Here is a 27,516-nt window from a genome sequence, read left to right as displayed (position 1 = left end):
TTTCTTAATTTATATGAAAGAAACTAACAAAAAAACAATCCTTGTAATATTTTTTCCCAATACAACATATTCATTTCTTAGATCATTATCTTCATAATAATCAATTTGCCTTATGTAAAGCCATTTTACACAGAAATTATACATGTTTAGCCCATTAGCTTTTTGATGGCTTCTTTCACTTCCCTGTTTTTCAGGCTGTAGATAAGAGGGTTCAGCATGGGTGTAAAAATACTATACTGAATGGAGAAAATCCCATCTACAATAACTGAAGAGACTGAGTTGGGCCTCAGATACCTAAAACATCCAGTGATATAATACAAAGCCACAACACTAAGATGAGCAGTACAGGTAGAGAATGTTTTTCTTTTTGCTTCTGGGGAATTCAACTTCAAGATAGTAGAGATGATGTGAATGTAGGAAAACAGAATCACAGTCAATGAAGACATAGCAATGATACCACTAGTTATGAGTAATAGTGTCAAATTGGAGATTGTGTCCGTACAAGATACGGCAAGTACAGATGTAAATTCACAACTGAAATGTTTGATAAAGCATTTTCCACAGAACTCCAATTTCAAAGCATGAAATGTATTCATCAAAGCATATGAAAAAGCCACAACCAAAGCACCACCCACCAGCCATCTACAACATGCTTTGTTCATAATTTGTACATAATGGAGAGGTGTGCAGATAGCAGCATATCGGTCATAGGCCATTGCTGTAAGAATGCAAGTTTCATTGCTTCCTGTTAGAAGAATAAAGAACATTTGGACAAAACAGGCAGAATATGAAATTGTCTGCCTTTTATTAAAAATTCCTAAGAGCTTAGGCACAGTGACAGAAGACAAACAGATATCAAGAAAAGCCAGATGAGCCAGGAAAAAATACATGGGGCTTGGGAAATGACTTGTAACAACCATAATCATTATATTTGTGAGTAAAGTTAGCCCATAAATAAAAAAGAATACAAAAAAGAGGAAGACATTCACTGCCAAATTATTTGAGAAACCAGAAAGGACAAAGGAAGTGATGGTGGTATTTTGATTTTCTGTTTCCATTTTCAGATAATAAAGAAAATTCTAAGAAAAGGAGAGAAAATCAACACAAGAATGAATTAGAATACAATGAATTAGAGTATAACAAATTGCCTAACTAAACGTGGAGTGGAATAATAGAGGAAAAATTGGAATAGAGAAAATTGTGATTTCGACTTATTTGGCAACAAGCTATACTTTCAACTATATATATATATTTCAGCTATAAAAGGGGAGGGTGTCTGATGTCATTTTTGAAAATTTTCTGTTTTTAAATTTGGGACTGCTTTTAGTTCAGCATTGATGGATTGATGGGTAGATTATACACCATCAAATATTGTTGAATCTTAGTGACCACATGGATTGTCCATGATGATCTGTTTCTAACTAGATCCTTCAGATATTAGCATTCAAAACAAATAAATAAAATTTAAAAAATGCACTATCCCAGGAAAAAACCACAAGCAGGGCTATATGAGTATGTTCTGAAGGACTTTTTGGGGATAAAATCTGAAGACCATATTTAATTCTCTGTTATATATGAAGAAAAAGAAAGTCTGCAGAAAGAAGTTACAAAGGTGCTTTTTTCAGGAAGCAACCAGATTTTCTTGTTTTGTTTTCTTTTTTAAAACATTTTGCTTCACATCTACAGGCTTCTTCAGAAAGATTTGCATAATAGAAAAATAATGTAATACTGAAGTTAAGGAAAAGTAATCTTTCCTCTGTCAATGTGCTGCAAAAATTCTCCTAGCATCTCCCAGCTTCTAATACAAATTACACCTACACAGAATCCTCTTCAAAGGTTTCCACTTAGCTGCTTCAATTAATTTGGCATTTACTTCTACAATTCAACAGGCTTAGGATAAAAAGCAGTATTTTATTCTGCAGAATTTATGGGAAAGAAATATTATCTAGAACTAAATTCTATCATTGAACTGGTTTGGGATGAACGTCAGAAATTATAGTAGATAAAACTTATGCAAACATTATATTGAAGAATTTATAAAAGATAAATGTTATCCATATTTGTATTTTCTTTAGACAAGGCAGAAAATTTTCAATGTGAAATGGATTTGCCAAGCCAGCCTCCCTCAGCAACCAAGAAAGAAACCATTTAACTCCATTTTGCAGAATTAAGAGTACTTTTACTGGTTATGAAAAGATAGCAGCTAAGCAAAGCAAGATTGAGGCAAAAGCACATAAAATTATAGATATCAATATGTGACCCAACCCCTCCCCCTGGTAACCCCATCCCTAGTCCAATCTGCAAATCCCTTAGGTGTCATGTGAGTTCCATCTTCAAAAAGCTTCATCAGGTTGGTATGCAGGACAGTTGGCCTTGGCGGATCCCATCACTATCTCCAGCATGTGCAGTAGAATGGTGAGAACAAAACTCCCTTTACACAATCTCTCCTGTAATTAAAAATTTCCTTCCCAAATACCAGGTCTCCCCTTCCCCATTTTACTGGCAGCCGAAAGCAAGTAACGAAACAGAGGCTGACAGGAGTTCACTACAGTTCCATGGAGTGTTCCCTTAAACGTGAAAGATGCACAAACAGTGTTATTTCATGATCCCTATTTCCTATTTTCTGTCATTTTCAATAACTTCCAATAACTTCAAAATACACTTTCTAACCATTTTCAACTTACATATTCTTTGATAATTAAAATATAAAAATGTGCTGGGAAATTGCTGGCATCCACTCTTTTCTCCCTGAAGATGTTTGAAGTGAAATGTGGAACTTTTACTATATATTATAAGAATTGTAGGAAAAATATCACATTTCACTAGTGTTACAGAATATTTGTATTTTACAAAAATATCATAGAAAATTAATTTTTTTTCAGTGTCTTAAGACTTAGTGAAGGCTGTTGGATTTACCTGTATGGAAGACATGCAGAAATTATTATTTTTTACTTTGTTTCTCTTAACTTTAACTTTTCCTCTAAAGAAAAGTTCACATGTTTTCAGATTATAGAAGGCTTGGTGTCTGGAGCTGCATATATTGCTGGAATATACAAATCTTGGAAATAATGCTGTACTATTGTATTGGTTGGGGCATATTATTGTATTATGGGGAATGAATTATTCAGAGGGTCAGTTTCTTGCTTGAAAATTCCCCTGTATAAGGAAGGAAGGAAGGAAGGAAGGAAGGAAGGAAGGAAGGAAGGAAGGAAGGAAGGAAGGAAGGAAGGAAGGAAGGATAAGAATTGTTTTAACTTAGCTTAAAATTTAAGGAGATACATTTTGAAAGGAAGACTTTAATTTTACTAACCCCAAAAGAGAAGATAAGGTGAGATAAGATGAGATGTGATAAGATAATATTATAAGGTAAGGTAAGATGACTTTTATTATCATTTTTCTGTGTATACAACAATGGCACACATTAAAATAAAATTCCTATGCCCACTCTAGAAAGAAAAAAAAACACTACCCACAAAACAGTGTCACCATCCCAAGGATAATATAATAGCACTCACAGCATCCAAAAGGGCAAAGTTATACAGAATGATGACAATAATACACACACACACACACACACACACACACACACACACACACACACACACAAATCACAGTCCACTCTGAATACAGCAAAAGATGTTTAGTATTGCCTTAATTAATTTAAAATATGTTTTTATTGAATAATTCAGTATTAGTCAACAAAATTTTATTAGACGTAGATTGAAGAATGAAGAGTTGGACTTTTTTAAAAAACAGCTTCTTTTCTTAAGATACTTACAAATTCCTTTCTTACCTCTAGGAAATGAAATAAAAAACTGCAAATAAAGTTTACCTCATTCTCTTTCTTGAATGCTACATCCGTTATTGCTAAAATGTGCAAATGTACATTCTATATATTCACATGAGCTACCTTAGTGAATTGTTTCTCTTGGGACAAGATTACAGACTTTCATAACAATTAGAGTATTATACCTGCAAGAATGCTATATTTGATATCAAAACTCCTTGATTTTAATTTTAATTTTTGTAATATGTGTTTTCTTTTATGTTGTCTGACGCCCTTGGGAGTCCTTGGGAGAAGGGCATCATATAAATCCAATAAACCTAATCCTAAACTTGATTAGGCTATACTAATTGTCCCCAAAGAAGAATTTTGGAGTTACAGATGAAATGCTCACACTGGTGTTAAACATTTATACATATAATTACCCCAGGTTACTAGAATGGGACAACTCACTGCAACCAACTTGCTACAGCTAACTCACAAAGCCAACTTGCCTTGGGACAACTGGCATGTGGACAATTCAACAACTCAGTTTAATTATTCAAAATAATTTCAAAAATTCTCTAATTTTTGTATTTACATTTTATTTTGTCCCTCCTTTTACATCCTTTTTAAACAATTCTATTTCACAATTTCTTCACTATTAATGTAATTGTTGTCCTGTGGATAGTTGTCCCATGGTGAATTGGCCATGGCAAGTTAGTTGTGGCAAGTTGTCCTAGACCCCCAAGTTGTGGCCTTGAGTTGTAAAGAACCCAGTTACTGAGAGTTAATGCTGAGATTCACAGAAATGGCCTATGGCTGATGAAGAAGAGCGGCACAAGACTTAACTAGGTAAGGTTATGTCATGAGAACCAGCCTAAAGTTTAAAAAGTCCAATCTTCCATCTTCCAGCCCCTTAAAATAATTGTTGTTCAGCAGGATATGGGCAATTAAAATTTTGTTTCCTACAAAAGCATAATAAATCCCTAGAAGCATCTTTTTGCAACTGTTTGTGTGAAAGACATTGGCAGATAAGATGAAAACCTGCATTTTTCTTTCTTTTTATAATTTTTATCTTGTTGCACTTCTATCTTTTGTCTCTGTCTCTTATTTCTATTTCTTTCTTTGACCATTTGATTTGTTGGTTTTTATCTTTATTTTTATCTTTATATTATAAAAATTAATTGTTCTAGCTGAGAGAATGTGGTCAGACAAACGGAGGTGAGCCAGGACTTCAAGTCAGCTAACAGTTTATTTCTAACAGGTTGCCAAACGCGGCACTTCACATTTCACACGTATTAGCTAACTGGCAACAACTGAGCCCTGTTTGACAGTTCTTTATATACCCCAGCTGTCAAACAGGTATCCAATCAGTAACAAGGACACGCCCTCCCCAGCCAAACGGACCAGAGAGGAAACTGTAGTACACAACATTAATAAAATAATATTAATAAATAAATATTCACTTTTTTAAAGTTACATACAGAATTTTTAATGCAAAAAGATGCTACACAGATGGAGATAGATTCATTCCAGTAGCAGTACTCATCATTGTTGTTGTCGTCGTCGTCGTCATCATCATCATCATCATCATCATCATCATCATCATCATCAATATCAAGATGTTTGTAGGTTGTTTCAAATTCACATTATTTTAGTATTTCATACAATTGCTACATGAGATTTTTACCTATGAAATAGTATGGTGGTCATTAGAAGAAGATAACATATTTTTCAGAACATAAGACACACCAAGATTTTGAAGAGGCAAATTGAAAAAAAAAAGGTTTTGCACTCTGCAGATCTCCCCAAACCAGCCTGTTTTTTGTGAAAACAGGCCCATTCCCCCCCCAAAAAAAAGGGTACCAATAGCCTCTAGGAGGCATGTAGAGTGCTCGGGGGGGGGGGGAAGCAAGAAATGGCCCATTTCTTTTGCAAAAATTGGCCCATTTTTTCTGGGCCCATTTTAGCTGGGGGGCTATTTTTAGCTTTTAGGGGGCTTATAGAGTGCTCCTGGGGGTTGGGGGGATAAAATTGAGCAAAACACAGCCTGTTTTTGCTCATTTCTGCCTTCCCCAGCCTTCAGGAGCACTCTGAAAGCCTCCCAAAGGCTATGCATGGCCATTTTGGTGACGAGAGCAGGGTTTTGGGAGGCAAAAAATGCTGTATTCAGTGTATAAGATGCACCCAGATTTTCAGTCTCTTTTTTGAGGAAAAAAGGTGCATCTTATAGTCCGAAAAATACAGTATTTACCCAAAATGTCTGGTTTTATTAGATTGTATGTGAATCATAGCATATGGCTACAAAAATGAAATCCACTTATTTTGATTCTACAATATCAATTAATCTACGTGAAACTACACTCTTTGGAATACTTCTCAAAAATAATTTCTTCATTTCATAGCCCACTGTCTGCATAATTTCCTTCATATGAAGCAATTTTATACAGTACGAAAAATCAAAGGTTTATAAGCCATTAGCTTTTTGATGGTGTCCTTCACTTCTTTGTTTTTTAGGCTGTAGATAAGGGGGTTCAGCATGGGTGTGGAAACACTATACTGAACGGAAAAAAGTCCATCCACAATAATTGAGGAAGCTGAGTTGGTCCTCATATATCTAAACCACCCAGTGAAATAATGCAAAATCACAACTATAAGATGAGCACTATAGGTAGAGAAAGTTTTCCTTTTTGCTTCTGTGGAATTTAACTTCAGAATAGTGGAGATGATGTGAAGGTAGGAAAACAGAATTATAATTAAGGAAAATATAGCAGTGGTACAACTAGTTATGAGTAACAATGTCCAATTGAAGAATGTGTCTGTACAAGATAATGCAATTAGAGAGGGAAATTCACAACTGAAATCCCTGATAAGATTTGCCTGACAGAAACCCAGCTTCAAAGCAGGAAATGTATTTATTGAGGCATATGAAAAAGCCACTACCCAGGCAGGACCCATCAGCCATCTACAATATGCTTTATTCATAATTTGTACATAATGAAGAGGTTTGCAGATGGCAGCATATCGATCATAGGCCATTGCTGTAAGAATGCAAATTTCATTGCTTCTTGTTAGAAGAATAAAGAACATTTGGACAAAACAGGCAGTATATGAAATTGTCTGCCTTTTATTAAAAATTTCTAAGAGCTTAGGCAAGTGACAGAAGACAAACAAATATCAAGAAAAGCCAGATGAGCCAGGAAAAAATACATGGAGCTCAAGAGAAAATTTGTAACAATCATAATCATTATATTTTCCAGTAATGTTAAGACATAAATAAAAAGGAATACAAAGAAGAAAAAGAGATTAACTGGCAAATTATTCGAGAATCCACAAAGGACAAAGGAAGTGATTGTGGTACTTTGATTTTTTGTTTCCATTCTCAGATGATATAGAAACTTCAAGAAAAAGAGAGAAAACAAACTGTTATTAGGATGAATCAGGATGCCATACAGTGCATAGTAAAGTGGGGGCGGGGGAAAGGTGAAATAGCAGAGGAAAAAATTGGAATAGAGAAAATAAATTCCCACTTACAAATCTACAACCTATTATACTTTCAACATAATAAATAGAAAGAATAGTTTTTTTATTTTTTAAAAAAGTTCTTTTCATGGGTTTGACAATGTTTCCAAAACATTCAGGACTTTAGATTGGAGCTCATCATTGAAGGATTAATGGATGAATTATATGCCATCAAGTCATGTTGACTTTTAGTCACCCAATGGATTTCTTCCATGATGATCTGTTTCCAACATGATCCTTCAGCTGTAAGAGTCAATGCATATATATAAAATCAAAAATAATAATTGGATAATCCCAGGAAATACATAGTTGTTTAATAAAATATCAGGCAAGTTCTATCTATGTATGTTCTGAAGCACATTTTTGCACTAGGATCTGAACTCCCCAATGACATTAATGAAAGAAAAGGCTACAGAAAGATTCCTATAACAATGAAATGTTTTAGATAAAGAAAAATAAGCTTTCTTTTGTTGATGCAAAACCTCCCCTTGCATTAAAAACGTAAAGGTTCCCCTCACACATATGTGCTAGTCATTCCCAATTCTTGGCAGCAGTGCTCATCTCCGTTTCAAAGCTGAAGAGCCAGCATTGTTCAAAGATGTCTCTGTGGTCATATGGCCGGCATGACTAAACACTGAAGGCACATGAAATGCTGTTACCTTCCCACCAAAGGTGGTTCCTATTTTTCTACTTGCATTTTTACGTGCTTTCAAACTGCTAGGTTGGCAGAAGCTGGGACAGGTAATGGGAGATCACTCCATTACATGGTGCTAGGGATTCAAACTGCCAAACTGCTGATCTTTCTGATTGACAAGCCATCGAGCCTCTTGCATCACACAGCTTCTAATATAAACTGTACTTACACAGCAGCCTCTTCAAAGGCTTCCATTCAGCTACTTCAATTAATTTGACACTCATAGTTTCTTAATCAAAGTTAACCTTCTGATGAATTAAATTCTAATCAACTGACATTGTTTTATACAACTAGTATAGAGAGAACATGTATTGGTTGCAAAGCAGAATTTTAATATAACAAATATAATCAAAGTGAAAGAAAAGAAGTCACTATCTCACTTTAAGTGAGCAATTATTTTCTTTCCATTGATGGATTTACATTTTGTGATGTACTTATTTTGGATAGTCAACAGCCCCACATAAATAGTCATCACATGATAATATCACTGAAGAAGCAAGATGGAACCTGGGACCATTTTTTTAAAAATTTTACAGGGGCAGGAATAGGTTTTGTCAGTGATTTGCATGTTAAACGTCAGAGGAAACATAACTTTTATTTCCCACTGAAAATCAAGGTGTCTCTCCTGCCAGGTAAGTATAAATCAAATGTATATTGCTGGTCTTTGACCGTAATAAAGATCTTACTTACTCCCACTGAAAATTAGTGAGGGGAAAAATAAACAAACATATAGCAATTCAGTATGTTTGCCAAATGGAGCCATACACTTTTAAGATTGTCAGGACTGCCAGCAGAAGGATTTGTGGGTCCTTTGGTGGGTTCTTGATTGTCTTCAGGTCCAAGAATCTTACTAGGTCCATAACTCAAAACATTTATTCCTAGCTGAGATCTGGAAGATCTGTTACAACATGAAGTAGGAAATTCTAATAACCTATTGGCCATACACTAAGTGCCATTCTTTTCATTCAACAAGACAATGAATCCATTTTATGCTGCAATGTGCAGTGGGACAGTTTGTTAAATGTTAAAAGGAATGTCTACAAAATACTAATACTAATGCTGATTTGTTTTCTTTAAGAAAACATAAATGCAACATGTATTTTTATATGTACATTAAATTATACTCATTTACTACCTATTATATTAGCATATTATAATTTCCTTACATTGGAGAGTATTTTCTAGCCAGATTTTACCTTTGTATCCTTGATTCCCAGTGATAATACAATGTACATGTCATACATAAATGAATAGAAATTCTACCATTGAACTCATTTGGAATACAAATCAATATTTTATTCTGCAGAATTATCACAGATAAACGTTACCCACAACCAAACTCTACCAATGAACTGGTTTGGGATTAAAATCAGAAAGTATCACAGATAAACATTATGCAAACATTAATCATTATATTGAATAATTTATAAGATATATTTTAAAAAATGTAAAGAAAAGAAATCACATTTCCCTCATGGTCTACAAAGATATATATTAAACAAGAGTAATATAGAAAAATAAATGTATCTTGGTGTTTAAGAAAAATTAGGAGAAGTTCTGCTGATTTCACTTCTATGGAAAATTTGCAGAGCGTTTTTTATTTTATTTTTTTCCAATCTCTCTCTGTTTCAACTGTCTTCCCTTCAAAATAAGAGTTGATATATTTTTAACTATGAGGTTGATGTCAAAAGATACCAATGTTATTTTTGAAACTAATGACCCAGGAAACAATGGTACACCAAGAAAAAATATTAAAGAAATAAAAAATGTGATATGGATTGTGTCAAATCTTTGCTTGAAAAAACAGCAATTCCCCTCCACAGGAAAGGAAGGGAAGAGTGGGAAGGAAGGAGGAGGGGAGGAAGGGAGGGAGGAAAGGAAGAAGGAAAGAAGGAAGGAAACTTAACTTAGCTTAAAATTTAAGAACATACAGTTTCTAAGAATTCTTTAATTTTGTTCCCCAAGAATACAAAATATGGTTAGTTTAATTTAATATAATTTAAAATGTTTTACTACTGAATTATTCATAATTATCCCACAATGTTTTACTGGGAATAATAAGGAAGAATTGGAAACTGGTAAATGAATATATATGAATATACATGAAGTAGAAGATCCTAATAATGGCAGATATTCTTTCCATTACAGGAAAGAATTCGTTTTATACTGTAGCATACAGTGGAACATTATGTCAAATGTCAGGAGAAAATTGGTAATGAAAGAGAGATCTAGTGACTAATACTGTAATGATAGTTATGAATCACAATATAGAACCTATGTAGAACATTAATGCTCATTTTCCAAACAAAGAAGCAAACAAACAACACTAAGATAAAAATATAATTGAAAGATGTACATGTGGTACTAAAATGGGAAGAAGTATGTTTTGAAGTATTTGCAGATAGTTTAATACAATTCTTCGTAAACTCCTTAAACCAACAATTGCAACACAATATTAATGTTGTCCTTTTTTTAAAGGAAGCATACAACTACAAAATGTTTGCATGTATATTTATACTTCTATATTATTATACTATATTCTAATAATATAATTTCCTTCTTGTGGAAAATATTTTCTAGACAGAATTCAGCTGCTGTATGTATCATTGCTTGCTTCCCAGTATAATATAAAATATACATCATACCTAAATTCTAAGGTAAATATAGAAGTTTCTCTGACTTGTCATGTTGGAGCTTGATGATCATTTTGACCAAGGGATCAAGTGTTGTCTGAAGACATTTCCATACTCATAGACAGCATGACTATATGCCAAAGGCACACAGAATGCTATTACCTTCTCATCAAGGTGATACCTATTTGCATGTTTTCAAACTGCAAACTCACATTTGCATTTTTTCAAACTGCTAGATAGGCAGGAGCTGGGGCAAGTAATGGAAACTTATCCTGTTGCATGGCACTTTGGCCTTGAACTAGATGTTTGCTTTCCAGCTGACAAGCTCAGCTTCTTTAAGCACTGAGCAATCACTCCCTAAATTTTACAAGAATAGAATTTCTACAATTGAACAGGTTTGAGATAAAAATCAGTATTTTATTATGCAGACATTATGGGACATAAGCAATATACACAATCAAATTCTACTAGTTTGGGATAAAAGTCAAAAATTATAACACATAAACAATATCCAAACATTATTCTGAAGAGATTATAGTAAATACATGTTATTTATATTTGCACATCCTGAGACAAGGCAGGAAAATCTTCAATATGTAGTAGATCAAAGTTCAATAAAATTCCAGGGTATGCTACCTTAAACTGTGGAGAAGTCTTGTATTAAGTCAGAATAGTGTTATTTCAGGCTCCCTTTTTTCCTATCTCATTTGAATCAACCAATATCCTCAAAGTGTATTCCCTACCATTTTCAGCTAAGATATTGTCTGAGAATTAAAACATAGAAATCTGTTGTAAAATTGCTGGCATCAGCTTTTCCCCCTTAAGAGGTCAGAAGAGAAATGTGAAACTTTTACTGTATATTCTAAGAATTGTAGGGAAAATATCACATTTTCATTATGTTATAGAAATATTTATATTTTACAAAAATAGCATGGAAAATTAAATTTAAAATTAAATTTTAATATCAGTTTTTAAGATTAGGTGAAGGCTGCTGGATTGATCTTTATAAAAAATTCCACAGTTTTTTCTTCTTTCTCTCTTAATTTTAACTTCCCCATAAAAGAAAAGTGGACATCATTTCAGATTATAGGAATTGCCCCTCGAACATGGTCTCCAGGAAACAATTCTATACTATGAAGAAAAAAAACAGAATAAAAATGGATTGTTCATGTCTCAGCTCCTTGCTACATTTCTCCTCCAACAAAAAAGAAAGAAGGAAGGAAGAAAGGAAAGAGGGAAAGAAGGAAGGAAAGAAGATAACAGTTTTAGCTCAGCTTGAAATGTAAGGGCATACATTCTTGAATGCTTTTAGTTTTACAATATAGTTTTATAGTTATTAACTTAATTAAACTAAAACATGTTTTATTACTGAATTATTCAACATTAACCAACCAAGTTTTATTAGAAGTAATATTGAACAATTAGGAAATGGAATTTAAAAAAAGATTTAGAAAGCTTGTTTCTTTTCTAAAGAAACTAACATTGCCTTTCTTTCTAGAAAATCAAGGAAAAATGAATAAATGAATGAAGTTACCTGATTCTCTTTAGCCTGAAAAATGCTGCAGTTGTCATTGGGTAGTAAAAACCTATAAATGTTCATTTCATGCATTCATATGAGTTCAGTATGTGCCGTAAAGAATTCTTTCCTTTGGGAAAAGTATGCTGACCTTCATAATTTCAGTTATTATACATGCAGGAATCACCTTGGTATTTTTCTTCCTTTCTGTGTTATCTCTCCAAATAAAGCTGGTATGAAGTTTTTAGTTTCCCAAATTTTCTAATAGTTCTACTGGATCTCTGGAATTCCCCCTAGGAAATTACCATATTTACACCGTAGAAATAAAGATGCCATTATTAGTCCAGGCTTTTTCAGGAATCTAGTTTTGAAAGTTATTGTTTATTTATTGTACTTCCTATTTGACAAAGGTGACCAGATGTCCCGATTCTCGTGGGACAATCACGCTTCTGCACAAGTTGTCCCTTGTCCCGGGGCATTCTTAAAAAGACCCGATTTTTGTGACCGGACCCGGAAGTAAGCCTGCCCCGCCCCCAGCCCTGTATACCCATCCCAGCAGGCTGGTATTCTGTCCCTTCTGTCTCCCCATTGCTCAGAAAAGCAACTCTGGGAAGGTCCTTTGCTAGCAGGCAGGTTCTAAGACGCCTGCCACCACCAAAGAACCTTCCAGGAGTTGCTTTTCTGAGAAACGGGGAGACAGAAGGGACGCAATCTCCTTTCATTCTCCCTCTGCCTCATTCACTCGTTTGGGCAGCAGAGAAAGAAAATTGCATAGCCGAGGACAAAGGAGCCTGCAGCCTCCTTCATTGAAATGTTCAGGCAGCGGGGATGGGGGGGCCTTCTCGCATTCCTTCTTTCTCTGAAGCCACGCTGGATTCAGCGCATGCCCTTGGGATTGTGCAACAGCCGAAGATCGCCTGGTTAAAAAGGAGGAAGAGGAGACTCTGCTAGTCCGGAGCCCATCCACGGGGGCAGGGATACACACAAACACACACACACGGAGGGAGGAGAGACAGAGAGAGACAGACACACACAGAGAATGACAGAGAGAGAGACAGAGGGAGGGAGGGAGGAGTGTGTGAGGAGGGCGGATTTTCTAAACCCCATTGAATCCAGAGGAGGGGAGAGAGAGAGAGAGAGTGCACAGGAGTGGGGATTTTCTAAAAGTCCCATTGAATCCAGAGGAGGAGGAGGAGGAGAGAGAGGGGGGAGTGTGTGCACAGGAGTGGGGATTTTCTAAAAGTCCCATTGAATCCAGAGGGGGAGGAGAGAGAGAGAGAGAGAGAGAGAGCACAGGAGTGGGGATTTTCTAAAAGTCCCATTGAATCCAGAGGAGGGGAGAGAGAGAGAGAGAGAGAGAGAGAGAGAGAGAGAGAGAGTGCACAGGAGTGGGGATTTTATAAAAGTCCCATTGAATCCAGAGGAGGGGGGAGAGAGAGAGAGGGAGAGAGAGGGAGAGAGAGTGCACAGGAGTGGGGATTTTATAAAAGTCCCATTGAATCCAGAGGAGGAGTGTGTGTGTGTATGTCTGTGTGTGTGTGTGTGTGTGTGTGTGAGAGAGAGAGAGAGAGAGAGAGAGAGAGAGAGAGAGACTATTACTAAGTGTTGTAGCTTATGATTCTTGAATGTATTCTATTTTTTTTTATGTACACCGAAGACAAATTCCTTGTGTGTCCAATCACACTTGGCTAATAAACTATTCTACTCTACTCTACTCATTTCTATTTCAATTCTAATAAGGAGTTTAGCTTCTCTCTCTTGAAAATGTAAGCTAGCATAATGCATTTAGCTTTCAAACAATTCATTTAGTGACCAAAGTTACAATGGCATTGAAAAAAGTGACTGATGACCATTTTTCACACTTAGAGACCATTTTTCACACTTAGTGACCATTGAAGCATCCTCATGGTCACGTGATCAAAATTTTGATGTTTGACAACATATTCATATTTATGATGCTTTCAGTTTCCTGGGGTCATGTAATCGTCTTGTGTGACCTTTTGACAAGCCCCCCTGCCTCCGGTCAATGGTGTCCCTCTTTACCAATCTGAAAATCTGGTCACCTTATATTTGACTTTTCTTTGAAAGATCAAATCAGAATACACAATGAAGCAGTTTTGTAGATCTAAATATTTTTGTATTGAAATTTCAAAGATTGATTTTGTTTGAAATGTGTTCATTTCCCTTTGAGACAGAAGGACTGAATCATTTAGGTGCTCTACTAGAAGTTTCCTCCCCTCCTTTTCTTTTGGCATTTTTTGAGGTTACTTGGTGAGAATAAAGCTGTTTTTTTTAAAAAAAATAATGACTTAATTTGGAATGCAAGAGACAGGATCTGTTATGAAAACCCGGTATTCCTGGGGAAAATTTTGAGACCTCCAGCAAGTTACACTATGGTCTGAGTCAGCTTTGCTACATGCTGTTATATGGTGCCAGTTATATGGTCAAGTGCATAAAAAAGGGCAGGAAATAGCAGAAATTAATTTTCTTATCTTTTATTTATTTATTATTTTATTTTTCAATTTCTATAGTTGACCATGTCAATTCAACTGAATCTGTAAAATAATGTGATCTCCTCCTTTACCACTTTGTAAACATATAAACACCTGAAAGAAATGATTATGTGAAAATTAAGAAAGCCCAAGAAATCATAAAATTACCTAACTAACTGACCAATTTTTCCTAATGGTTGCAAACAAGAAGGACAGTTGGAGTTTTGGTTTAAATGCTTAATGAATCCAGAATTCACACTTCTGAACACATATGCCTATAATTACCCAAAGTTGTAAACTTGAGATGGAAAGAAAACTAGTTAGTGAGAGTTAATGCTGAGATCCACAGTCATCAACATTACTTGAATCTTGTTAAGCACTAATAAGTTTTATGATATTTTCCAAATGTGTCAAAACTGAATTTGCAGGTCAACTCAAGAAAGTTCACCACAAAATGATGTCCAAATAAAATAGGTTGAGAGTTTATTGAGAAATATGGCAGTAAATACCGTGTTTTCCCCAAAATAAGGCAGGGTCTTACTTTCTTTTGACCCCCCAAATAAGTACTTGGTGTTATTTTGGGGGCGGTCTTATTATTTTTGAGGTGCAGGAAGTGGTGAGAATGGTCACCCCGGGCTGCTGCTATATTGCAATATTTTTGGGGAGGGCCTATCTTCAGGGGAGGGCTTATTTTAGTGCACACACTCAAAAGTCTGTTTGGGCTTATTACCTGGGGAGATCTTATTTTGGGGAAAATGGTACTTCAGTAGTAACTTTCTTGCACCTTTGAATGTCATTCATGTATGAATTCCAATTACTAATTTCCATTTCCTACTAAATAATTTGTACATCTCATAATGTCCTCAAATTTTAGTGAGTCATAATATCCATTATATGCTCTTCATGCAACAGTGATCCATATTAAGCCCAAGGCCTCTAGTGACATGCTGAAATCTAATCTAAGCTACAATGATTTATCTGGACTCTCCGTTGTTAATTTATTGATTGATTATGCATTTACACCAATACAAGAAGCAATGTTTTAATGAATTTCAATTTTGAAGCTAGTATAAAGATGTATAAACAAAAGTTGGTTTTTAAAGCAGTACAAGAAAATAAAAAAAATATCACTCTAAAAGTCTATCAGTGTAACTAATGAATAAATATCATATATAAAAAAACCATAAGACCAAAAACATAAAAATATAAAACCAGATTAAAACGTAAGGAGGTAACAAATTTGGCATGATGATAAAAGCAAATAAAGTAAAATAAAATATATAGGAACAAAACATACACATTTTAAAACAAGAAAAATGATTATGCACATGAAAATTTAAGGAGTTTTACTTGGAATTGAAAAGACTCTAACGTATCTCACCAAGAGAATTTATCTGAGAAAACAGACTACCACTAAAGGAGAATATTTACAGCTCAGAGTTGAAATGAGAATCCCTTAGTGCTCTCTGAGTTTGGTTGTTTCCTTGCAGATCTTTCATTACTGAAACTAGGTGACATTATCAGTGCAGAATGATGTTATCTAGTTTGGGCAAAGAAACATTTGCAAGAAAACAACCAAGCTCAGAGAGCACCAAGAACTCATCATATAGACTACTAAAAATAAATCACTATTAAAAAGTCTCTCTATATATTTCATTAAACTCGGAATTCAAGAAGACATAAAATGATGGATAAAATGCAATCTTGATTGGAGTTAAACAATAAAGAAAGCATATTGCACCTCTTTACATAGTTATACATATTTGTTTTCTGTCAAACAGCATTTCTTGGAGACCTGAAATCTTCAGAGCTCTTTCTCATGGGAAGGCATAGAATATTACAAACATCTGAATGGAGGAGAGAAAAATGCTCTTATGCTATAGCAATAGCAATAGCAATAGCAATAGCAGTAGACTTATATACCGCTTCATAGGCCTTTCAGGCCTCTCTAAGCGGTTTACAGAGAGTCAGCATATTGCCCCCAACAATCTGGGTCCTCATTTTACCCACCTCGGAAGGATGGAAGGCTGAGTCAACCCTGAGCCGGTGAGATTTGAACCGCTGACCTGCTGATCTAGCAGTAGCCTGCAGTGCTGCATTTAACCACTGCGCCACCTTGGCTAATGGCATATAAAGTATGCCATTAGGGTTTTCTTTTATGTTTTTGCTTTTTTCTAAAATATTCATCTTTTGGCACGTCCATCTCTCATCTTTTTCCTCTATTTCTGTTTTCAATCTGTTCCTATGTTTGATCATTTGTTTTTCTTATTTTTTATCTTTATGGTTTATTTAAAATAATAATAATAATAAAATTATATAAATAAATAAATATTGATTTGAACATACATACAAAATTCTCTAAAAAAACATGCAAAGCTCTAAAAATGGGGGAAAGTTTCATTCTACTAGCAAGTCTCATGACTGTCATCATAAATATCACCATCAATATCATAATTTATTTATTATTTAGAATATCATACAACCAGAAACTTGAGAGGCCTTACTATACAAAACAATCGTTTGAGATCCATCAAGAGAAGATATTTGGACAATTGTTCTAAAAATATCTGGCTTCAATAGATTATCTAAATGACAATTCATCATATAAAATAGGCTACTAAACTATTTCTATACCAGATAAATGTTTGTTTGTTTGTTTGTTTTATTCTTCTATATGGAACAAATTAAGGAATAACTTTCCAAAACATTATGTTCATTTCTCAGTTCCCCATCTGCATATTAATCAGATTGTTTTAAATAAAGCCACTTTACTCAGTATGAGAAATCAAGGGTTTGTAGCCCAATAGCTTTTTTATGGCTTCCTTCACTTCCCTGTTTTTCAGGCTGTAGATTAGGGGATTCAGCATGGGTGTGGAAATGCTATATTGTATACTGATCAGTTCATCCACAATAATTGAGGAGGCTGAGTTGGGCCTCATATACCTAAAACATCCAGTGCTAAAGTACAAAACCAAAACAATAAGGTGAGCGGTACAGGTAGAGAAAGTTTTCCTTTTTGCTTCTGCAGAGTTCAACTTCAGTATAGTGGAGATGATATGAATGTAGGAAAATAAAATGAAACCAAATGAACATATGACAATGACGCCACCAGTTATGAAAAAGAGTATCCAATTGGAAAGTGTGTCTGTGCAAGATAATGCAAGTAGAGATGGCAATTCACAACTGAAATGCTTGATAAAATTTTCTCTGCAGAAATTGAGCTTTAAAGCAGAAAATGTATTTACAAAAGCATATGAAAAAGCTATTGTCCAGGCACCACCCACCAGCCATCTACAACATGCTTTTTTCATAATTTGTACATAATGAAGGGGTTTGCAAATGGCAGCAAAACGGTCATAAGCCATTACTGCAAGAATGCAAGCTCCATTGCATCCTGTTAGAAGAATAAAGAACACTTGGCCAAAACATGCAGAATATGAAATTGTCTGCCTTGCAGTCAAAATTCCTAAGAGCTTAGGCACAGTGACAGAAGACAAACAAATATCAATAATAGCCAAATGATTCAGGAAAAAGTACACAGGGCTCGAGAGATGACTTGCAACAACCATTATCACTATATTTCCCAGTAAAGTTAGCACATAAATAAATAGAAATACAAAGAAGAGGAAGAGATTAATTGGCAAATTATGTGAAAATCCCCAAAGAACAAAGGAAGTGATTGTGGTACTTTGATTTTCTGTTTCCATTTTCAGATGATGTGAAAACTTCAAGGAAAGGAGAGAGAATAAACTGTCAATTGCATCAATGCAATATACAACTAGGGATAGAACAGACAAAAATGGAATGGAGAATTAAATGGCAACAAACCTCTATACTTTCAAAACAACAAATTGATGAGTGAATTTTATCTTTGGAAATATTGTTTTCTTTGTTTGGCATTGTTTTCAAAACATGTAGAAATTCATATTTGAGTGCAGCATTGATGGATAGATGGGTGGATTATATACCATCAAGTCATGTTGACCTTTAGTGAATCTTAATTTGATTTCTCTTCATATGGATATGTTAGCTGTAAGGATTCAATACAAATAAATAAAATCAGAAAAGAATTATGTTCCCCAGGAAACATGTAAATACAGGACTAGTACTAGACAGGACTCTATGATTTTGTTGTGTTCTAGTACATTTTTGTTCTAGAATCTGAAACCTAGAATTATCTAACTCCCCTGTAAACTCTGCAGAATGTTTCACATATCAATCAAATACTTTAGAGAAAGAAAAAGAAACTTTCCTTTCTAATGCATTGTAAAATTTCCCCTGACATAACATAGCCTCTAATACGAACTGCACATGGACAGAATTCTCTTCAAAGACTTTCACTCAACTCCTTCAACTTCAACATTCATACTTTCTTAATCATATTTAACCTTTTCAGATTAGAATTGGTTATTCTCATCACCATAAACTGTTTTATACAATCTTAATAGTGAAAAGATATAAATTGCTGGCAAAGTGACTTTTACTGCAATAAATAAAATTATAAATGAAATAAAACAAATCACCATCTCAAATCACAGTATAAATTAACTATTATTTTCATTCTTTTCAGAATGAACATACATTCAACGACATACCTAGCCAGCAGCCCGAAGGAAATGGTCATCACATTATAATGTAACTGGAAAACTAGAATGGAACTTACAAGAAATCAGAAGTTAGAATGAAATTTACCTGATTCTCTTTGTTTATTTCTTCAGCTTAAAAAATGCTGCATCTGTTATGTGGCTAAAAACTTATAAATGTTTATTTTATACATTCACATGAGTTCAGCATGTGCAGTGGATAATTCTTTCCTTTGGGAAATTGTTTCTCCTGGCAAAAGCAGATCTTGATAATAATTGATATAGCTGCATATATCACTTTGGTGTTTTACTTATTTTCTGCATTATGCCTCCAATGCAGATGTTGTGAAGTTTTTATTTCCTCAAATATCCTAATAACTTGCTGAATCTCTGGAGACTGCCAGCAGAAGGATTTGTGGGTCCTTTGGTGGGTTCTTGATTGTCTTCAGGTCCAAGAATCTTACTAGGTCCATAACTCAAACCTTTATTCCTAGCTGAGATCTGTAAGATCTGTTCCAACATGAAGTAGGAAATTCTAATAACTTATTGGCTATATACTAAGTGCCATTCTTTTCATTCAACAAGACAATTAATACATTTTATGCTGCAATGTGCAGTGGGACAGTTTGTTAAATGTTAAAAGGAATGTCTACAAAATACTAATACTAATGCTGATTTGTTTTCTTTAAGAAAACATAAATGCAACATGTATTTTTATATGTACATTAAATTATACTCATTTACTACCTATATATTAGCATATTATAATTTCCTTACATTGGAGAGTATTTTCTAGCCAGATTTTACCTTTGTATCCTTGATTCCCAGTGATAATACAATGTACATGTCATACATAAATGAATAGAAATTCTACCATTGAACTCATTTGGAATACAAATCAATATTTTATTCTGCAGAATTATCACAGATAAACGTTACCCACAACCAAACTCTACCAATGAACTGGTTTGGGATTAAAATGCAAACATTAATCATTATATTGAATAATTTATAAGATATACTTTAAAAAGGGGAGGAAGGGAGGGAGGAAAGGAAGAAGGAATGAAGGAAGGAAACTTAGCTTAAAATTTAAGAACATACAGTTTCTAAGAATTCTTTAATTTTGTTCCCCAAGAATACAAAATATGGTTAGTTTAATTTAATATAATTTAAAATGTTTTACTACTGAATTATTCATAATTATCCCACAATGTTTTACTGGGAATAATAAGGAAGAATTGGAAACTGGTAAATGTGTGTGTGTGTGTGTGTGTGTGTGTGTGTGTGTGTGTGTGTGTGTGTGTATGTTATATTTATGCTGATAAATAAATAAAGGGAGACTAGTATAGATCTATTTCAAGCTATTTAGCTCTCATCAGCTAGCCATACCCTTGCTGGGAATCGAACCTGTGCTCTACGATTTGAGAATGAGTTCCACTCAGTGGGAGTAAGTGTCTACGACCACCAGGAACATCTGGCCATGGAAGGGAGTCACGAAGTCTAGGTGAAGTCTCGATCAGGGTCCCCTAGGCCAGTGTTTCTCAACCTTGGTGACTTTAAGTCCTGTGGACTTCAACTCCCAGAATTCCCCAGCCAGTTATGCTGGCTGGGGGATTCTGGGAGTTGAAGTCCACAGGGCTTAAAGTCACCAAGGTTGAGAAACACTGGCCTAGGCACCTCCCAGTCTCAAGGTGGTGCTGCTGGTGGCATAGGGCAGAACACATGGCACTGGGAGCACCAGTCCACCCAGGCTGCTATCTCGTCATCCATGAGGGGCCACCAGACATAACTCAGAGCCAGCACCTTCATGTGGGTTATGACTGGGTAATCCCCATAGAGGTGGGTAACCACCTGATGGTGGAGGGGTGTGAGAATGATAACCCTATCCCCCACAGAAGGCATCTGCTGGGTATTGACAGTTCCAACTGGTGGGTCTTGAAAGGGCAGAACTCCTCTGAGACCCTGCCTATAGGCCAGCCCCTCAAGACCCATGCCATGACCTGGGATAGGATAGGGTCGGCTTTGGTGTGGCCACCACATCAGTGATGGTCAGTGGTAGGTCGAGGGAAGCTATAGACAGAATTGACAAGCAAGGAACAAGTTGTGGGTCAGTAATGGGGAGGGGGCAGCAGCTGAGGGCATCAGCATGCCCCAGCTGCTTGCCTGGCCGGTATCTCAGCGCATACAAATACGCTGCCAGGAACTCCATCCAGTGGGTCATCTGAGGAGATAGAATGGGAGGGGTAGGATGGTCACCAGCCAGAAGTCCAAGGAAAGGCTTGTGGTCAGTGAAGAGCGTGAAATGCCATCCATATAGATAGTCGTGGAACTTTTTAATCCCAGACATGGCAGCCAGAGCCTCCTTGTCGATCTGGCTGTAGTTTCTCTCAGCTGGAGAGAGTGTCCGGGAATAAAAAGCTATGGGGGCTTCAGAGCCATTGGGAAGGACATGGATCAGGACAGCCCCAAACCAACAGGGGAGGCATTACATGCCAGTGTCAGCAGCAGATTGTTGCTATATTGCACTAAGACAGCCATTGATGTGAGCATGGCTTTGACAGCTGCGAATACATGCACTTTGCAGTTGCCACAGCATCAGGCCACAGATCGGTCGAGCAACTGATATAGCAGCTCTGCTAGTGATGCCTTATACAGCAAAAATGGTGCGTAAAAGTTTAAAAGGCCTAGGAACGCCTGTAGTTCTGCCTTAGAGGCAGGTGTTGGAGCATTCCTGATGGCAGTGACTTTAGAGGGAGTAGGATGGATGCTCTGGGCATCTGTCAAGAAGCCCAAGAATTCCACCCTGAGCGAAGCAAACAAGCATTTGCTGTGCTTTAATTTTAAACCTGCACCCCTGAAACGCTCGAGGACCTTCTGCAACACTTCGATGAGTCCTGAGCAGCTGTGTGCAGTGATCAGGACATCATCAAAGTAGGGTACAACACCAGGGAGCCCATGGAGCAATCGCTCCATGAGGCTCTGGAAGATCCCCAGGGCAACGGAAATGCCGAATTGAAGGTGGCGGCAACAGAAAGCCCCATGCTGGGTGATGATAGTCTGGAGCACTGGGCCTTGTCATCCACTGGAAGCTGCTGGTAGGCCTGCACCATGTCTAGTTTGGCAAAGATATAGCCCCGTCCCAAGGAATGGAGCAGGTGCTGCAACACAGGGACTGGATAGGGGTTTGCCTGGAGACCGAGGTTGATGGTCAACTTATAGTCGATGCAGATCCTGATAGACACATCGGCCTTGACAGGGACCACTATGGGGGGGGGGTCTCCCATTTGGAGTTGTCGATGGGCTCCAGGAAGCCCTGCGCCAACAATTTGTTCAGTGCCACATCAACCTTCAACCTTAAGGCAAAAGGCATCCTGCAAGCCTTCAGCCTAATGGGGGCAACCTGTGGATCTAAATTCAGGGAGATAGGGGTTCCTTATATTCCCCTAGCTTACCATTGAAGACGTCAGCAAACTCCACAATGACATCTTCAATGCCATGGAACAATGCCATGGTCTGATGCACCCCCACCAGTGACAGACCCAGCAAAGGGAACCAATCAAGCCCCAATAGGGCTGGTAGCAGCTTCTCCACAACTAGAACAGGGAGGCAGCTGTGAAACCCTCCCTAATCCACCCTCACAACATGACAGCCCAGGATGGGAATTTGAGTCCCCTGGAAGTCTTTCAGGATAGTGTCTGGTGGTGACAACTGGTCATGTGTGATGTTGGGGCATAACTGTGAGAAAGTGGCCCAAGACAGGAGGGAGCAACAGGAGCCAGAGTCAACCTCTATGGTGCAAGGTGATCCCTCCAGCAGCAGGGACACTGTCTTCGCCTTGCTGACCAACTCCGCAGTGGTGTTCAGAGGTTCACCGACAAATGCGCGCCCGACAAATGCATGCCAACAAAACCACCATGACAAAACGGCGATATTGAAAGCACGCCCACTAAAGTGCATTGACAAATGCACATTGACAAAAGCACGCCATTGAAAACAACACAAAAACAACGGTAACAACCCTAACCCTAACCCTAACCTAAAAACCCTAATCACACTTTTGTGGGTGCGATTTTGTGGGCGCGGTTTTGTCAGCGCGCTTTCAATGTTGCCATTTTGTTGCAGCAATTTTGTCAGTGCGCATTTGTTGGGCACACATTTATCGGGTCATGTGTTTGGAAGGGCCCAGTCAACAGCAAAGCAGTTGTCTTTCCTCCACTGCTGGCGGCTGCGCCTCCTGGCTGGACTGCGGTTGGGGCATCCGGTTGTGGGGGAAGTGGCAACGTAGCCCAGCAGACCTGAACCAGGTGACCCTTCTTGTTGCATCTTTGACATTTGACATTTTATTAAGATTTATAGGCCGCCCTTTTCCCTGAGGGGACTCAGGGCGGCTTACAATCGTAGGGAAGGGGGTGCAATACAAAAACAAACAATATGTGAACAAAATAAAATGATAAGGCACAACTTGCATTCAACAGTCAACACTCGGGCGGGTAAATTGAGAACCTATCCCCAGGCCTGATGGGATAGCCAGGTCTTAAGGGCTATGCGGAAGGTCTGGATGGTGGTGAGGGTGCGAATCTCGACGGGGAGGTCGTTCCACAGGGTCGGAGCTGCAACAGAAAAGGCTCTCCTCCGTGTAGTCGCCAGTCGGCATCTATGGCACACAGCTGCCTTTTTTGAAATATTTTTATTGTTTTAATTCAACAAACACACACACACACACACACACACACACACACACACACAAAGAATCATCCTTCATACATCTTGTAGAAAGCGTATCGATTGGTTACAAATACATTCCGTGCGTTTCTTCCACAATCCTTACACATACTTCATTGAAATTGAGTTGTACATTTTAAATCAAAAAAGAAAATGTATGTATTTTTCTATCCCTGTACCACAATTCTCATTTAAATACAATTATTTAAACATGTTTTTATCTAGAATCATTTGTATTTAAAGACACAACCACCACTGGCATTCATTTGCAGTTTCAATAAACCTCCAATAACATTACACCTTTATGACATATTCTGAAACAGATTCAGTTAAGTAAGATATCTAAGAATTTCCCCTCCCCATAACACCCCTGTATGTATCATTAAATATTATCCATTAACATTTCTTTGTTATTATTGTAGTTGACTAAAGATTATTTACTGTTTATATCACGTCTCCTCTCCACAGGCCCACACAAGATTATACCTTTATAACCATCTTTAAACAAAGATTTCTTAATAAGATTTATAGGTCTTTTTCCTCAGTCCTAAATTGATTAATTATGTGTTAACAAAATAAACATTAAAAATCTAAAACAATCTAAGAGATGTTAACATTTCTATTTAATAATCACCAAAAGTATGCATTAGCATTTCCTTATTTATATCACATCTCCTCTCTTCTGACTCAAATTATTTATATCTTCATAACAAGATCTAAACAAAAAATTTGTAAGATTTGTACATTTTCTCGCCGGATCCCAAATAACAATTTATGGCCCAGTTATGTATCCTAATTAAGGTTATTATTTCACTTTTGGTATCATAGTAAATTATATGTTAACAAATAAACATTCAGTGATAATCTAGAACAGTCTACAAAGTACTAAAATCTCTACTTATTAATTATCAATAATTGGCTAGCTTTTTTTCATCAACTAGCATTAGTAACCAGTGTCTTTCCAGTAACAAAATGGTCTTTTCTCTCTTGCCAGCTGTTGAGTCAATTTTCTTTTCAGGACCTTTCCAGGGTTTAAGGCTTCTCTCTGCACTTTGTAGCTTAAAAGATCTCTCATGTAGTTTCATTGCCCTTGAATTGTTATTAATGTAAGCTTAACTTTGGTTATCAAGCTTATTTCTGGATAGATTTGTCTTATTAACTCCATCTTTTTTGCTCTTTCTTTTTCTCCTGCATCTTGGAGTTTGGAATGAAGCACCACATTATCAAAGTCACTTTTCCAGCTTCCCTTCTTTCCGCCTTCACTCACATTTATTCCATTAATAAGTTCATCTAACATCTTATCTTTGTTTTCTGTATTTTCATTCACTTCTTTAATTTCTGGGGCTCCAACCCCATCATCTTTTTCTGTGATACTCCACAGTCTGTCCATTTTCTTATCAAATCTCTCAAGTCCTTCTAAGATGTTTTGAAGTCCAGCTAAAATATTTTGGATTATCAAGTTTTCTTCATCTGAGTATTGATCCAGTTTTCAGAGTAAAAAGAAATATAAACAAAAAGAAAAGGAGGAATTTGATAATTACTGCCACTCTAACCCATCAAAATTTTTTGAAGAATATGTCTATTTTTATTTTAAATCTTAAATACAAGTTCTTTTGTGGTTTTCAAAATAGAAGGGTTCTTATCTTTTTCTTTCCTTTTCCTACTCTTGCCAAAATATTTTCCACAAGCACCAGCAATACACTGATCATGACCTTGAGTCTTTATCAGGTTTTAAAAACCAGTGTTAATGTACTATGAACTATGGCACTTGAACTCAGTAGAATATGATCAGTTAATCAATCAACTTCTTCAAGGCAACCTTGCAAATATTGTGCTACTAAATGCTATTAGAGCTAATGAATATGAAGTTTCCTAAAGCAGTAATAAAGCTAAATGCTTGCTTTCATATGTAAAGAATGCTTGCTTTCATATGTATATGAAATCCAAGGAATTAATCAGCAAAGGGGGTTGAAGTCTTGAGCTTCTAGAATATAATACACTGTAATAAATGTCAGCAAGTGCATTAAAACAAGCCCCATTATTTCAGATTCAGATTTATGAAATCAGAGATAAGGGAAAAAGTGAGTTTGGTTATAAATAATATATGAATATGCCATGTAAACAATTTTCCTATGAAGATTCTCAATCATCTAGGACATGTTGTCCCAAAGATGTTTTTTTTTTGAAAAGGCAATTGGATTTCTTTTTTTAAAAAAAATATTTCACTTCTTATCCAAGAAACATCTTCAGTTCCAACATTGCTTAATGCGAAAAAGTCCAAGGGGTGAGGGAGAAGGCTTAATTTAATTATACTAGCTATTATTATTTTAAGCAGCATCACCACCATCACCACTGTCAATACTATGATGCTATGATATGGGAAGAGTCACACAACTTTACACTGTATTCAAATATTTTTCTAAAACAATACATTGAAAATAGTTTGATTTAAAGTTATACAGGTAGACAAACCCAAAGAGATAGAAAGAGAAAGCAAGGTACATTGTTTGTGTGTGTGTTTATATACATAGAGGCAGATGGAGATAAACACATCTATGTGCACAGACCTATATACATGTGCATTGGTATGGATTACAAGCGTTTGTACCCCATTAATTTTTTGATGGCTTCCTTCACTTCCCTGTTTTTCAGGCTGTAGATAAGGGGATTCAGCATGGGTGTTGAAATCTTATATTGAATAGAGAAGAGTTCATCAACAATAATTGAGGAAGCTGAGCTGGGCCTCATATTCCTGAAGCAGGCAGTGCCATAATACAAAACCACAACAATAATGTGAGAACTACAGGTAGAGAATGTTTTCTGTTTTGCTTCTGCTGAGTTCAACTTCAGGATAGTTGAGATGATATGGATATAGGAGACTAGGATGATTATCAATGAACAACCAGAAACAGCCCCACCAGATAGCAGAAATGCCAACCAATTGGAGGATGTTTCTGTGCAGGATAATGCAAGTACAGATGGAAATTCACAACTGAAATCCCTAATAAAATTTGATCCACAGAAATCTAGTTTCAAAGCAGGTAATATATTTATCATGGCACATAAGAAACCAATTGCCCATGCTCCAGCCACCAGCCACCTACAATGGGCTGTGTTCACAATTTGAACATAATGGAGGGGCTTGCAAATGGCAGCATATCGGTCATAGGCCATTGCAGCAAGGATATAATCTTCAGTGCTTCCTGTGACAAAGACAAAAAACATCTGAATGAAGCATCCAGAGTAAGAAATAGTCTGTCTTGCCCAGAAAATCACCAGCAGCTTTGGCACAGTGATGGAAGAAAAACAGATATCAATGAAAGCAAGATGCATTATAAAAAAGTACATGGGGCTTTGGAGATGACTGGTGACTACCAAAATTATGATATTTCCCAGTAAGGTTAGGGTATACATAAGCAAAAATACCAAGAAGAGGAAAGTAGTGATTGTAATACTGTATGAGAATCCCAGAAGGACAAAAAATGTCACGGTGGCATTCTGATTTTCCATTTTTATTTTCAGATGATTTAAAAACCTCAAATAAAGAAGAAAACAGAAACATTAATTACACAGTGTATGATAGACACT

General features: G+C 36.4%; 4 protein-coding genes across 4 annotated transcripts; all 4 read right to left on the bottom strand.

Annotated features, from left to right (window-relative positions):
• Positions 1–146: 146 nt before the first annotated feature.
• Positions 147–1,058, bottom strand: LOC148046124 (olfactory receptor 5BS1-like). The gene has a single exon (XM_087714532.1). The coding sequence runs from the start codon at positions 1,056–1,058 to the stop codon at positions 147–149; it is 912 nt and encodes a 303-aa protein (XP_087570658.1).
• Positions 1,059–6,208: 5,150 nt separating this feature from the next.
• Positions 6,209–7,146, bottom strand: LOC148046123 (olfactory receptor 5BS1-like). The gene is given in 2 exon segments (XM_087714531.1): positions 6,209–6,921; positions 6,924–7,146. Coding segments are annotated over 2 exon segments (936 nt in total).
• A 10,245-nt stretch (positions 7,147–17,391) lies between these two features.
• Positions 17,392–22,716, bottom strand: LOC106549771 (olfactory receptor 5BS1-like). Its single transcript, XM_087714530.1, has 2 exons — positions 22,659–22,716; positions 17,392–18,401 (listed from the first exon to the last, which is right to left on the bottom strand). Exons 1-2 carry the CDS (start codon positions 22,714–22,716, stop codon positions 17,392–17,394), a joined length of 1,068 nt encoding a protein of 355 aa, XP_087570656.1.
• A 3,804-nt stretch (positions 22,717–26,520) lies between these two features.
• On the bottom strand, positions 26,521–27,438 carry LOC106549772 (olfactory receptor 5V1-like). The gene has a single exon (XM_014067510.2). The coding sequence runs from the start codon at positions 27,436–27,438 to the stop codon at positions 26,521–26,523; it is 918 nt and encodes a 305-aa protein (XP_013922985.2).
• Between the last annotated feature and the right edge of the window lie 78 nt (positions 27,439–27,516).

This window comes from Thamnophis sirtalis, unplaced genomic scaffold (genome assembly GCF_051295495.1).
Source record: "Thamnophis sirtalis isolate CommonGarterSnake01/CBP01778 unplaced genomic scaffold, rThaSir2_p1.2 scaffold_4, whole genome shotgun sequence".
NCBI classification, from domain to species: Eukaryota; Metazoa; Chordata; class Lepidosauria; order Squamata; family Natricidae; genus Thamnophis; species Thamnophis sirtalis.
Note: the sequence above shows the minus strand (reverse complement) of the source record. Positions and strands in the feature narration are given on the sequence as shown.

Bases quoted from the DNA above. Each gene is read 5' to 3' on its own strand.
- LOC148046124 (XM_087714532.1), bottom strand. From the start codon at position 1,058: ATGGAAACAGAAAATCAAAATACCACCATCACTTCCTTTGTCCTTTCT.
- LOC106549771 (XM_087714530.1), bottom strand. From the start codon at position 22,716: ATGGCATTGTTCCATGGCATTGAAGATGTCATTGTGGAGTTTGCTGAC. The intron at 18,402-22,658 runs GTAAGCTAGGGG...TTCTATCCCTAG, and splicing joins GTTTGCTGACGTCTTCAATG to TTGTATATTGCATTGATGCA.
- LOC106549772 (XM_014067510.2), bottom strand. From the start codon at position 27,438: ATGGAAAATCAGAATGCCACCGTGACATTTTTTGTCCTTCTGGGATTC.